General features: G+C 41.5%; 1 protein-coding gene across 3 annotated transcripts; it reads left to right on the top strand.

The window, feature by feature from the left end:
• Window positions 1-1,693: 1,693 nt before the first annotated feature.
• LOC306906304 (cytochrome P450 2B4-like) lies at window positions 1,694-12,292 on the top strand. Of its 3 annotated transcripts, none has more exons than XM_079477587.1 (10): window positions 1,694-2,067; window positions 2,253-2,460; window positions 4,237-4,396; window positions 8,054-8,206; window positions 9,255-9,415; window positions 9,945-10,118; window positions 10,249-10,381; window positions 10,531-10,718; window positions 11,249-11,390; window positions 11,854-12,260. In XM_079477587.1, exons 1-10 carry the CDS (start codon window positions 1,907-1,909, stop codon window positions 12,042-12,044), a joined length of 1,671 nt encoding a protein of 556 aa, XP_079333713.1. In that variant the 5' UTR covers window positions 1,694-1,906; the 3' UTR covers window positions 12,045-12,260. The 3 variants fall into 3 exon arrangements, with proteins under 3 accessions (XP_079333713.1, XP_079333715.1, XP_079333714.1); XM_079477589.1 differs by having other exon boundaries at window positions 1,730-2,067; window positions 2,358-2,460; window positions 11,854-12,259; XM_079477588.1 differs by having other exon boundaries at window positions 1,736-2,067; window positions 2,201-2,460; window positions 11,854-12,292.
• The last annotated feature ends 1,724 nt before the right edge of the window (window positions 12,293-14,016 follow it).

The following is a 14,016-nucleotide window of genomic DNA, read 5'->3' as shown; positions in this document are numbered from 1 at the left end:
AAAAAAACAGCAGAAAAATATCAAGAAAAGACCAAAAAAATAAAGAAAAAGCAAACCAACATGCCAGCGTGTTATTGTGTTTTGTGCGTGCGCCTTCAGTTTTCTTTTCATTTAAAGTTACATTATTATCACAGCATTTTTAAGTGAATATTTTAATTGCAATAATTCCAAATTTGTTTACCACTTATAGACAAACTTCCAGTTTCATTTTTATTTGTTAAATCTTACATGTATAAGTCATACAAATTTGTTCATTAACATTTTCATTGGGTTTTAATTTTGTTCAGACATTTGTGTAGTGATAAAAAACTGAAAAGGGAAGCTTTCCGACGTGTGCTGTACATTGTATTGGCAAACAAAGTGATTATTGCTTTTGTGTTCATACCACACACTAATAGCAAAAATAATTATTTGCCAATATCGGGTTGATACGTGGTACTGCACACTTGGTTTATTTTGCCCCCAATGGATACGAACTCTGTCCAGAGTAATACTATTATAGTCAATTATTTTGTCCACAATATAGTGAAAATTTGGCCACTTCATACCCTGATGACTCATGCTGTCACATCATTAACAAGGCCATGTTTAAATTAGCTGAATTACTTAGAACAGGGGTTTTCTGACTTTGTGATGCCATGGACCCCCGAATAAGACAAACCTTCCGAGGGACCCTTTTCTAAAACACTTATCCATGACGTCTATCGTTTGTTTGTGTAAAGTAACGTTTTGTAAGGTAAGTCGAAAATATGATACTGTAAAGACAACATATCGTTTCAGAACTTTTGGCTACACTTCCACTTGTCTGAGGGGTATGAAACTTCAACAGTTCTGGAAACTAAATACATGTAGAAAAAAAGCAGATAAACACTTCGAAATGAAATAATAATAATGTTCAGTAGGCGATTTGCTGTATTTTATTTATCTGAAATTTTCTGGGGCCCCTTACAACCCCCTAGAGCCCCCTTGTTCCCCGGACCCCAGTTAAAAAAAACCTGACCTAGAAAACCTTTTTGGTTTAATATTCGACTGATTTCCTCTACATGCGTGTAAAGCGCCACCCATCTGTCTTTCAAAGGTGCTCTTATCCAAATTTAGTAAAATAGTTTAGGTTTTATTATTTAAATTCACCTCCCTGGCTGATGTCATTTCCGTTTCCCAGTGACTGCAGCAGTAAAAATTGCTTGTAAAAGATTTCATCTTCAGATTTTGGTTGTTTTCTTTTTTTTATATAGTAGGTTAATTTAATTATACACCTATCATAAATATGATTTATCTGTTGCACTAATAAATTCAGATTCACATTTTGGTGACCATTTACATTTATGCATTTGGCAGACGCTTTTATCCAAAGTGACTTACTTTGCATTATGCATTATCCTATACATTTATACATAGGTATCTGCAATCCCCTGGGATTGGGCGTCTGCAACCTTTTGCCATTCAAGTGCCTTTTTGGCATCAGTAATGCCCACACTGTGCCCTCCAAACAACATTTTTCTCCTCTTTTCCACCTCGCCAACGACAACTTCTACCTCACATCGAATGAAGTCAAGTTTTTTTGATTTCCCCTCTGTTTGCCATGATTTCACAATCGATGAATATTAACTTGTGGGCGTTTCACAGACTATTTATGGGCAACTATGGGCGTGACATGAAGCCCGCAAAAGCTGCGCTACATTTACAATTGATTGTTGTTTAGTAAGGGAAAACTGCGTAGGATGTGCGTGCGCACGGTTTTATAAATCCGAATATTTCTGTGCGTACGCACATCCTATGTTTCATCCGTACGCCACTTCTGACGCAAAGTTTTATAAATGAGGCCCCAGAAGAGGGGGTTCAGTTTCTGGGTATCGCTAAGCCCCGGGGAGAGGGCAGGAGATCATTCCTCTGAATATAGCAAAGAATGTGGTTATATTGTTTTCATGACCCAACACCACAAACTAACTCAGTTCTTATCACTTTTCCATCTGCCTTCCAGCAGCTTGTTTTGTATTTGGATTCTTGGAATGCTGTCATACTTCCACTTTACCCTTATACACCTTTTGCATCGTGTCATTATTCAAGGTAAGATCAGATAGCTGTTTTCTTCATTTATAGTATCACTGTCACATTGGCAGAGAAGTCTTTGCGTGACATGAATGGGCTTGTCAAACTCGCTCTTGTTTTGTTCCCGGTCTCCTCCCTCTCTTCCTCTGAGGCTTTATAACGCACTCAGGGTGTTCCACCACTCTTTTGTGTTTGTCTTGAAGTGAATGTGTCACCATGTGGACCGCTGTGAAGAGTTTAGACGCGAGCTCTGTGGGCCTGGCTTTGATTCTGGGTTTGGTGTTTCTGGTTCTATATGAAATGTTCAGGATGAATTCCTTCAGAGCTCGAACCCCACCCGGACCCGGACCATTGCCTTTTGTGGGAAACCTGCCAAACGCTTTGAAGGACCCGATAAAGTTCATTAAGGAGGCGAGTCTTTGTTGTTTACACACATGGCTTGTTTTAACCCGTGGTTGAGTAAAATAGGGACAAAAATTGAACTAGAAAATGTCCACGTTTAACCCAACCACGAGTAGTTGTCTGCATACTCAGGGACGTGCACAGGGGGGTTGCTCAGGTTGCCCGGGCAACTGCCCATAAGCCCTTCTCGACTCACGTTGCCCTTCCGAGGTGGAAAATAAATAAATCATACAATGGATGCAGATTTTCACATACGTCTAGAGAAAAAAACTCATAAGACTCATTCACTTCCGTATTCGGGCAACTAAAGTGAAAGTCCGAAGGGGAAGGGCAAACTCTGTTTAAGTGGGTGCAGCGCTGCACGCGACCGGCACCTGAGCTGATCCTGCATGAGCGGCCCTAGAAGGAGATTGTCGCTGTTCTCAGGTGATACGAATCAACGTTGTCTAGGGTGGCCATACTTCTGGATTTCGTCCGGACAGTCAGGATTTTAAGCCTCAAACCAGACACTCATTTGTACTCGTTTTTGGAGTTGTCCTGAATCGGCCTAAACAAAACCCGCTTTAGAACATTTATTGGGACGCAGCAGCATTGCGTCTGACGCCGTAAGATCTCCGGTCAAACAAATGATTGGCTGAATGAGGTGTCAAATAAATATCTGATATATCATTGGTTAATAACGTAAACAAGCCTCCACGACGTGGAAGTGGAGTCCACGTGCCGGCTTCGTCACAACATAACGGTAACTTGCTGAAAGGTCAGACATCATTTAGTCCGTAATGGACAAAAGAGCACAACTTTAAAAAGGCTGTAGAGACACTTTTCATGGATGTCGTTGTGAAGTGGACGTTTGTAGTCAAGGGACATGCGACATGCCAGCACAGAAAAACAAAAGTAACCGACGAGCTGCAGGTACATCTTCCCTTAAGCTTAGGTCAAATATTCATTGCCAGACAACTTTTGAAAAAACAGAGTAGACTGTTTCAGAATCACTGTATCATGAGACCATCGATATGATGCACAAAATTGTATTGTAGTTGCGAGTACACCAGAGTCCATTATTCTTGCCTCACTTAATGCTGCAAAGTGTCCATCTTTTTGGTGTTATGGAAATAGCCACCATAACGTTGTCAGAAAAGGTGAGATTGTGATGTACATCAAACGAATGATCATCATCATCAAGTTTTATGAAATGAATTAAAATCTTCATAAATCCAGGCTGAGTTTGCCACGTTTAGCCTAAATGATAAGACAGATAGCTTGCAGACAAGCAGCCTAGTCTACTATTTTTTTTGGTAGGTAGGCATTAGGCAAACTAAGCTACGTCTCTGCTGATAGTTACTTTCTCACATTTCGTTTGAGCAAGAAGAATGAATGATGGAAGCAATGCATCACATTAATTATTTTATTCTAAATGGTTAAATGCCTAAATCCTTTCACTATTTTGGGTATTGTTTGAAGCCAAGATGCCCACTGAAAAGAGGCTGATTCAGGAGAGGGAGAGATATTTCAGGGAGTTATGTTTTTCTGTGTTATTATTAGTACTAGTTAAGGTGATTGAGTGCTGTATTTCAGTGTTTTACTTCTTTATATATATATATGAATAAAGATCCTGTTATTCTCAGTCCTTCATATAGCCTGTGAGGTTTTTTTGGGGGGCAGGGGGTTGGCCTTTTTTCAGGTCAGAGCAACTGCCCCTCAAAATTCCTGTGCACGTCCCTGTGCATACTGTTAAATTCATTGATAAGTGAGTCAATCTCTAACTTGTAAAATGTTGTTGGACAGATGCCTCAGTATGGAGAGATGGCCACGGTGTTCATAGGAAGGAAACCATCAATAATCTTGAATACGCTCCAGATCACAAAGGAAGCTCTGGTCCAGAATGCTTCATCTTTTTCTGGAAGACCGAATGTCCCGATTCTAGATTGGGTTACTGGTGGATACGGTATGTAGCACTTTGTATCAATCATATTTATGTACACGACCGGTCAAAAGTTTATAATCACATAACAACAATGTGTCTTATGATCTTTAAAATGTTAATGTGAAGGTGTTTTGGAATATTAAACGGTTTATCAAATTAATCGTGTCTGTGTACTGTGCATATTCATTTTGTATTTATGAACATTTACACATGCATGCATACATGTTTACATTTATGTAGTGTACTGTATATGTGTTTATAAATACAAAATATTATGCACCGTGCACAGACATATATTATGTAAACAAAAAATGTATTCGGGATGTGATTAATCGTTTGACAGCCCTTGTTTACAGCCAATGTTACAAAAAACAATGAATAAAAAGCAGACAAAAAGAGTCCGGCATAGATAGAAATTATTTTAATAGTGTTTAAAATGAGTTCTTGATATTTTTGGAACATTCAAGATCTTAACATGTGTTAACAGGAACTTGGAACAGCCCACAAAACTCTTTAAAGTAATTTTTCTCAGTTCCACACTCTACAGAGTTATGGTATTTTGCCTCTGTCCAGCAGAACTGACAGATAGGTTCACGAGTTCAGGTCAAAACATCAGAAAGCTCAGAGCAGATCCATCATTTTCTGACATGTATAGGTGATGCTGTCAGATGCCCTGCAGACAACTTAAAACTTATACAATGTCTACCAGGTTTTGTGACATCACTGAGTTTGTTTATTAATGATGTTTGTATAATTTGGTATAGATTGTGAAAATCTAGAAAGCAGTTATCAATCTGTAAGGCAAAGTCTTAAAATCAGATTGATTACATTTTGTTCAGGCTTGGTAAAGGAGCATGAATGTGTTTAAATACTACATGCTGGTACAACCTGCCTTTCCCAGCAGGGTCAAGGGAGACAGTGACATTGTCATGATCCTGCCTCTCCTTGTCTTGGTTTTCGAGTCTTGTGGCAGGATCATGTCAGTCCCATGTGTTTTGTGTGGAGAAAGAGCATTGTTTTGGTTTGAGAAGCCATGCTCTCTCTCTGGTGTCACGTCCTTTAGCCCCGCCCCCTTGTTTCCCTGTTTGCAGCCCATTAGTGTTAGTCTTGTCTCCAGCCCTGGTCCATCTTTCCCTTAGTGTTTCAGTCCCCTCACCTGCCTCGTGCAATCCTCCTGTTAGCTTTCCCTTAGTGTTTTATCCATGTCACCTGTGGCCACTCTCCCTGTGTCATCTGTCCTTGTTAGTGTTTCCCTTTATCAAGCCCCAGTTTTCCCTCTGTCCCTTGTCGGTTCATTGTCATTTTGTCATTATCGTACCTCCTCACGTCACCTTGTTGGACTATTCCTCTCTATGGATTATCGTGTTTGTTCCTGTTCTAAGTTTGTGGATTTCGTTGATTTATTATTCAAAGGACTTTGTTTGTTTTGTTCCCCTTGTGGAAAGTTTTAGTTTACACTTTTTGTCTTGTTTTAGATCGTGTTTTCCTCATCGAGGGTCTTTTGTTTAAATAAAGTTTTTGTTATTTAACTCTGCTGCCTGCGTTTGGGTTCTGTCCACACACCGTGACAGAATGAACCGACCAAGAAGAACCCAGCAGGCAGCAGTGTTTGCTGCAAGGTCCTGCCAGCCTCGTCCCCTCTGCAGCGTTCGCCAGGATAACTCCGACCTGGCGGACTACCTTGATAGGTTTCTGGAAGCTGCAGGAGAGGTGGTCCTCGGAGAGGAGGAGGTGACCGCAGCATTCATCCACGGCCTCAGGGTTCCCCTATCTCCAGCGGAGACGAGGAGGCTGAGACCGCTGGACTTCGAGGGTGTGCTCAGGTTTGTCATGAGCCGACCGGAGCCCAGGGTCTCAACTGCTCCATGTTTTGCATCTCCGTTGGGCCCCATCCCTGAGGGTCTTGCCCTGAAGCTCGGGGTGTTGACAACCGCCGCGCCACCAGCCTCTGCTCCACCACCAGCTAGCCTCCGTGGTAGGCGTGGACGGAGGGAGTCGTGGGACTCCCCGTCCGACTCTTCCAGCACGGAGATAGTGGGGTCCCCCACCGCTACTCTGCAGCCGGCCACACGTCCTGTGAGCCGGTCAAAGAGGAAGAGGCAGAGGAGAGTGGCACCATCCTGTCCTGCCCAGCAGCCGGTATTCAGCCCTGCCCAGGCGTCAAGTCCGGTGGTCCCGTCAAGTCCGGTGGTCCCGTCAAGTCCGGTGGTCCCGTCAAGTCCGGTGGTCCCGTCAAGTCCGGTGGTCCCGTCAAGTCCGGTGGTCCCGTCAAGTCCGGTGGTCCCGTCAAGTCCGGTGGTCCCGTCAAGTCCGGTGGTCCCAAGTCCGGCGTCAAGTCCTGCCCTGCCGGCCTTCCAGCCGGCGTCAAGTCCTGCCCAGCCGGCCTTCCAGCCGGCGTCAAGTCCTGCCCAGCCGGCCTTCCAGCCGGCGTCAAGTCCTGCCCAGCCGGCCCTCCAACCTACAAACCAGTCAGCCTTGCCCCAGCCGTTCCCTACTACGGCCGTCCTGTCATGCCCTACCCCTTCTAGTTCCTCCCACTCCAAGAGAGGTATCCCTTCCATGCCCAGACCTTCCTACCCCACCCCTCCGCCCAGCTCTAGGAAGCAGGGTCCTGTCCCTCCTAAGTCTCCACCCAGTAATGTTCCCAAGTTTTTCCCACCAATTCCGCCTCCCCCCTTCCCATTGATGTTTATTTTATTGTCCAACCCCAATCCCTTTCTAGTCATGTCAGCCCTGCCCCTAGTGTGTTCTGTTCTGTGTTTGTGGTGTCTGTCCTCCTGTCTGTCAGTCTTGTCATGTTTAGTATGATCTTGAAGAACTCCTGGAGGAGTTCTTTAAGGCGGGCGCTCTGTCATGATCCTGCCTCTCCTTGTCTTGGTTTTCGAGTCTTGTGGCAGGATCATGTCAGTCCCATGTGTTTTGTGTGGAGAAAGAGCATTGTTTTGGTTTGAGAAGCCATGCTCTCTCTCTGGTGTCACGTCCTTTAGCCCCGCCCCCTTGTTTCCCTGTTTGCAGCCCATTAGTGTTAGTCTTGTCTCCAGCCCTGATCCATCTTTCCCTTAGTGTTTCAGTCCCCTCACCTGCCTCGTGCAATCCTCCTGTTAGCTTTCCCTTAGTGTTTTATCCATGTCACCTGTGGCCACTCTCCCTGTGTCATCTGTCCTTGTTAGTGTTTCCCTTTATCAAGCCCCAGTTTTCCCTCTGTCCCTTGTCGGTTCATTGTCATTTCGTCATTATCGTACCTCCTCACGTCACCTTGTTGGACTATTCCTCTCTATGGATTATCGTGTTTGTTCCTGTTCTAAGTTTGTGGATTTCGTTGATTTATTATTCAAAGGACTTTGTTTGTTTTGTTCCCCTTGTGGAAAGTTTTAGTTTACACTTTTTGTCTTGTTTTAGATCGTGTTTTCCTCATCGAGGGTCTTTTGTTTAAATAAAGTTTTTGTTATTTAACTCTGCTGCCTGCGTTTGGGTTCTGTCCACACACCGTGACAGACATAAGACACTTTGAGTAACCTAAGAAGACAGTATCTCTTTTACTAGAAGACAGAAAGCTGCTGTCGACTTTATAAGCCGATTGACGAGTAAAGGCTTTATCATTCAAAAACAACAATAGCAGCAAGATTAAAATGCATCTGTTTATGTCCTGTTTATGTTTTCATACGTTCTCTGGTTCAGGTATAGTGATGGCTCAGTTTGGTCACTCGTGGAGGCAGCAGAGAAGGTTTGCCCTCCACACGCTCAGAAACTTCGGCCTGGGGAAGAAATCTGTGGAAGAACGTATTACAGAAGAAGGACGTTACCTGATTGCTGAAATGTGCAAAACAAAAGGTTTCTGAGAATTTTTGTCTTTCCTTAAATACATTCCTCAATGTTCATCTACTAATGCATCTCAATCAGGTTACACCACATCCAGTCTTAAACATTTTAATGTACTGCTTATATACAACACATGATCACTGGGGTCCCTCAGGGATCGGTGCTTGGACCGCTGCTTTTTTCCATCTACATGACATCTTTGGGACCCATTATATGGGCACACGGCTTCTCGTATCACTGTTGTGCTGACGGATCTACAGCTTGTTTCACCAAGACGATACCGCTGATATGCCTTATTCAACATTCGAAAGGTTAGACCCTATCTCCCTGAGCATGCGGTACAACTCCTTGTCCAGGCCCTGGTAATCTCAAAGTTGGACTACTGCAATGCTCTCCTTGCTGGTCTTCCTGCAAAGGCTATCAAACCACTTCAGCTGGTTCATAATGCAGCAGTACGCCTCGTCTTCCAGAAGGGCTCATGTGACACCCCTTTCCATCTCTCTCCAATGGTACCGGTTGAAGCCTGTATCAGATTCAAGTCACTAATGCTTGCCTATAGGACTATCACTGTATCTGCACCGGCATACTTTCACACCCTTGTACACTCTTACACCCCATTAAGATTGGCAACCTGTATTGAGTTCTCATGTGGGCATTAAATCACTTTCCCGCTCATTCTCCTTCACAACATCTTCCTGGTGGAAGTACTTAAAACCCATCTCTTCTGTGAATACTTGACAGACAAATTAAAAAAAAACTCTAACCCTCTCTCTTTCTCTCAACAGGTAGTGGTCTAGCTTTTGTTGAAACTAGTAACTTTGTATTAGCAGCTATCGTACTATTGTTGTTTTATGACATATTGCTTCCTGAATTCTTTGTAAGCCGCTTTGGATAAAAGCGTCTGCTAAATGACTCAATATAAACACTTCTGTTGGGATTAACTGTTGTTCAAGATTTGCTTAAATTTGGAAACATTCTCCAAAAGTATTCATAATCAAAATGTCTTTGGTGTAACACAAATCTGAAGAGACTAACACATGCTTTTGTTTGTTTGTTGAAGGAACGGCATTTGACCCTCAGCATGTCATACAGAATGCAGTTTCAAACATTATCTGTTCTATCGTGTTTGGAGATCGCTTTGAATATGATAACAAGCTCTTCGCATATTTTCTGAAAATCCTCAATGAGAACATCATGCTGGCAGGGTCACTCATTGGACAGGTATGAATAGGTACCAAATGTTTTATATTATATGGGCTACTTGTAGCAAAATCCATTTTACGGAAGTCGTGCCACTCTGCCGCCATGTTAACAACGTCTCTGGGCAGCTATTTATATCATAACAAGTCTATCTAATTAAATGGGGGAAGGCAGATCTGTATCATAACTGTATAAATTCTGGTTTACTAAGCATAAAATGAGCTAAAAATAAACATTTTCGAGGCCGCCTCATCTATTGCATCTGCACACAAGCTGGCAAGCGCCTTATGAGAGCCCCGCCCCAGAAAATCGTCAGTCTTTAGTGATTGCCGATTGGCTCGTTTTACTGGAAGGCAGGATTTCCTTCACAAGAGCGGCCATATTGAGCGTTGCATTCCTCGACAATCATTGTGACGGCATTGCCTTATTGTGTTAATATTAACAAAATCTATTCACCTTTAACCTGTGCAATACAAACCAGCAGCGGCAATTTTAAAGAAGCCTAATTCTGCTGGAAAACTGGTGGTAAATTGTCTGTTTTTCTTTTTAGATTTTTAACTTGGTGCCCTTCATCAAACACCTCCCAGGGCCTCACCAGAAAATACATCAGAATGCCGAAGAGCTGAAAGGTTTTATCAAGGAAGCAGTTGAAGAACACAGAAAAACTTTAGACCCAGAAAACCAGCGGGACTTCATCGATGCCTACCTGGTGGAGATGGAGAAAGTGAGTTCTTTATTTACTATATCGTCTTTGCTAGGTATGCAGTTTTGCTTCCAGAGGGAGCTTAGGTCTTCAGGACTAATTCAAAATACATGAGCAACTTTTAATCCGTATGTCTTTATTTTCAATGGAGCACGAGGACTCCACGTTTCATGAGATGAACATGGTTATGACTGTGTGCGATCTCTTCTTGGCTGGAACCGACACGACGGCGACCACCATCAGATGGGGGCTTATATTCTTGACTCAACACCCAGATATACAAGGTACACATAAGATTGCCATGTGTAGCAGACCATCAATGAAGTGAATTGAGATGAACATTGTTCACTCCATTGGATCGACGAGAGTTGTGTACACAAAAGATATGTTTGGATTAATTCAGTTTTTGTGTTCAAATGTTCTGTTTTGACAGAGCGATGTCATGAGGAGATTGTTCAGGTGTTGGGGTATGACCGTCTGGCCAGCATGGATGACCGTGACAAGCTTCCATACACATACGCCACTGTTCACGAGATTCAGCGCTGTGCTAACATCGCACCGTTTGGTGGAGTTCACGAAACCACTCAGCCCTCAAAACTACGAGGATACGACATTGCAAAGGTAATAACACACAGGTGGATGTACAGTATGTGCTTATGCTTTCATGATTTAAAGCATTTGGCTTTAATTTGACTTTATAACATGGCTCTCTGGAATGCTTTATTCTTATTGGCCAGTCGTGACATGCCAATGTCAAATATTCCCCCATAATGACCGCTTTAAAAGAATAATGCCATCATGATCCTTTTAGTTACAGTTAAACATATATTACATATTAAAAACATTTTGAATAACATATATGAGATTATATTTGGAAAATGATTAAACCAGATTGTGTGTTTGCCTTGTCTGTGTTTTGCCTTAAAACTGAAAGCTAGTAAAACTGGTTTACAGCCAATAAAATATTTAATATCAATATATTATGTTTAAAGAAGCAATGGGAAGATTTCAGCTCCACTTAGGAGATGAGGTTGCGAATTGCACATATTCCACACTGCCCCTTTAACAACTAAGTAGCTGTGTAATAAATGTCATAATGCAAGGGACTGTTTAAAACAGTTGTTCCTCTAACAAACATTGTGTCTTTCTAGGAAACTCCGATAATGGTAAATTTAACAGCAATTTTAAGTGATAAGGACCACTGGAAATATCCAGACACTTTTAATCCAGAGAATTTCTTGGATGATAATAGATGTTTCAACAAACCAGAGTCATTTCTAGTTTTCTCCTTGGGTAAGTCTCCATCTCCTTTTTTCTGCTCATACTTGATTCTGATTGGCTGGAAGGTGTGCATTTAAACTCTTTAACGCACGGGTAGTTCCAGTCAGTTTGATCAATGTTTAAAATGATCTGACGAAAATAACAAAATAATAATTTTTTACCTCTCTGATCAAAAAATACATTGTTAACATCAATAACAGCTTTACCTTGGCAGATGACTGTGGTATAAGAGAAATAATCCACGGCTAGCCTTGCATTAAAGGATTTTAATCCACTTCGGGCCTCCACATTGTGCATTTAAATTCTTTAATAGCATAAGCATTTATTTCAGTTTATTTCCAGTTAATAAACATTAGTTTTACTTCATTCAACTTAGTTTTAGTGAAGAATAATGACGCTGGACAAGAGCCGAAGCAGCACGGCCAAAATGCTGCTCCATTTTTCATTCTTCATTGTTCTAATCTTCATTCCTCAGGTCCAAGGGTTTGTCCTGGTGAGACCCTAGCAAAGACCGAGCTCTTTCTCTTCATCACTTATCTTCTACAGCAGCTTCGTTTCTCATGGCCGGCAGATGCACAGAGTCCACACATGGATGGGAATTTTGGAATGGTCCGCTCTCCCCAGCCGTTCAACATCATCTGCTGCAGCAGAGGAGCTGATGATTGATCATCCTTATTTAAAGTCCTACTTTGGTTAATAATTTGATTCCTTAAAACCAGATCTGATTATTCCTATACGCAGTTCACAAAGGTTGCGTAGGGCCCCTGCACCACCAGGAGGCCCCCTTGAGGGGACAACGTGAAGTAAGAGCAACAATGCCAAGCAATAGAACAAAAATCGTTGTGCTTTTCTACTATATTAAAGTCAACATGTAATCAAACACAGTGTTGAAGTGATTATTATAAATGATTTATCCGTGCACACTATTATTATTTTTTATTCATTCGCAATTTACACTCCAATGGCCAGGCATTTTAAGCCCTCCCCTCCAGGCTCAACTTGCAACAACCAATCAAAAAGGGAAGGGCAAAATACAGCCCCACCCTACATTGTTATTCAAATTTCACATACACGTCTCGATACAGAAAATAAGTCAATCGCAACTTCCGTTTCATGGTAACTTTAAAGTCTTATTTCTTTTTTTGTTGCTGTGAAAATTAATTTTCCTCCCTTAAAATAGTTTGAATGTAACTCAAACCGCAATTATTGAACGGTCTTTAGTCAACTTCAGTTTCATGGTGGAAATGCTGGACAATGGTTTAAAATGATAGATACATTTGCCCATTTGTCTTAAAGCATATTAACAACATTAAAAACTTGATCTTTAAATCTTTAAAGGGGATCTTTAAAACCATATCTGGAATGTCGCGGATCGTGAATTTCTCCTACACTTCCTTGAAACCTTGACTTGAAAAAGACTATAAAAGACTCAAAGAAGGATAAAATGTGTCAACGATACTCTATACCTGTTTGTTAAACTGTATGTTTTTCACCATTGTAAGAGACAAGTGCTGTAATACACAAGTGTAACACTGAAGGTTTTTATCACTCTACCTACTAACATGTCTATATATGTCTTAACATGGCGGTCAGTGCGAACACACCCTGATGATGGAGGAGAATAGTTGCTTCATTTGAACTATTCTGATATTCTGCATGCTCGTTCAATTCTACAAGTAGGCTACATATATATTGTACATGTTGTAAAGCATATATTACGTTTTAATATAAGTTTAGTCATTTAGCAGATGCTAAATAAATACATTTGGGTCAATATATTTTATTTTACCCTGAAAAAGGAATTTGTGTAATGACAACTATGACCCGTTTCACCCCCCAATTAGAAACAAGTGTTGTATAGAAAAAGGTTTTGTTTATTTTTTTTGTGTATTCTCAAATTTAAATACATTTTATCTATGTTAAGTCATACAAGCTCATGTATCACAGTCTAAAAGTTTAGTGGCAAAACCTGAAAATTACTCGAAGTATTGTAGATAAACGGTGAAGGTCATTTGTAAAGTAAAATGAAAGCAAAGAAATAGTTTTTACAAAAATATGTTCTTTGATCAATAAATAAGATAATTTCCCTTCTGTATTTGGCTAAAGAACAAGCACCTCTAAAGATTTACAAACAACATACTTTGATATTAGGAATGTATGGATTAGAAAATATCTGATATTCAAAACCTATAAAATATTTTGTAGATGCATGCGATATGTGTCATCCAGGTGAGAATTCCAGGTACAGAAGGGTTCATATCTTTGGTCACCTCCAAAAAGCATTGTGGGATATTGTAAACCAAAGCTACTGCCTTGACCCATTCTGTGTGGAAGTGGGAAAGAGGAGGGTTTGGACCCCATATCCATCGAGTCTCACCACATCCGGCATGGACCGCAACAGCTGCAGGATGGAAGCGTGACCATTCAGCACCTGCTGATTGAGGATGAGCGGACATGATCTTCTGACTTTGCTCAAAGGGATGCCATCAGGATGCCCGGCCAACAGATCCCTGAGGTCTTTCTTCAGCCTCGACAGGTCAGAGTTTCCTGCTGAACGAGATAGAGAGAAGGGCGTGTGACGTTTCCAAAAATCACTTTACAAGTCATTCAATTACCAACCAAACGACAACACAGGTGA

The sequence above is a fragment of the Barbatula barbatula genome, assembly GCF_947034865.1.
Source record: "Barbatula barbatula genome assembly, chromosome: 17".
NCBI lineage: Eukaryota > Metazoa > Chordata > Actinopteri > Cypriniformes > Nemacheilidae > Barbatula > Barbatula barbatula.
This window is presented reverse-complemented; position numbering and strand designations above follow the sequence as displayed.

Excerpts from the sequence above, each read along its gene's own strand:
- LOC306906304 (XM_079477587.1), top strand. The coding sequence starts at position 1,907 with ATGTGGTTATATTGTTTTCATGACCCAACACCACAAACTAACTCAGTT. Across the intron at positions 4,397-8,053 it reads TTGGGTTACTGGTGGATACG|GTATAGTGATGGCTCAGTTT; the intron begins GTATGTAGCACT and ends TCTCTGGTTCAG. Across the intron at positions 11,391-11,853 it reads ATTTCTAGTTTTCTCCTTGG|GTCCAAGGGTTTGTCCTGGT; the intron begins GTAAGTCTCCAT and ends TTCATTCCTCAG.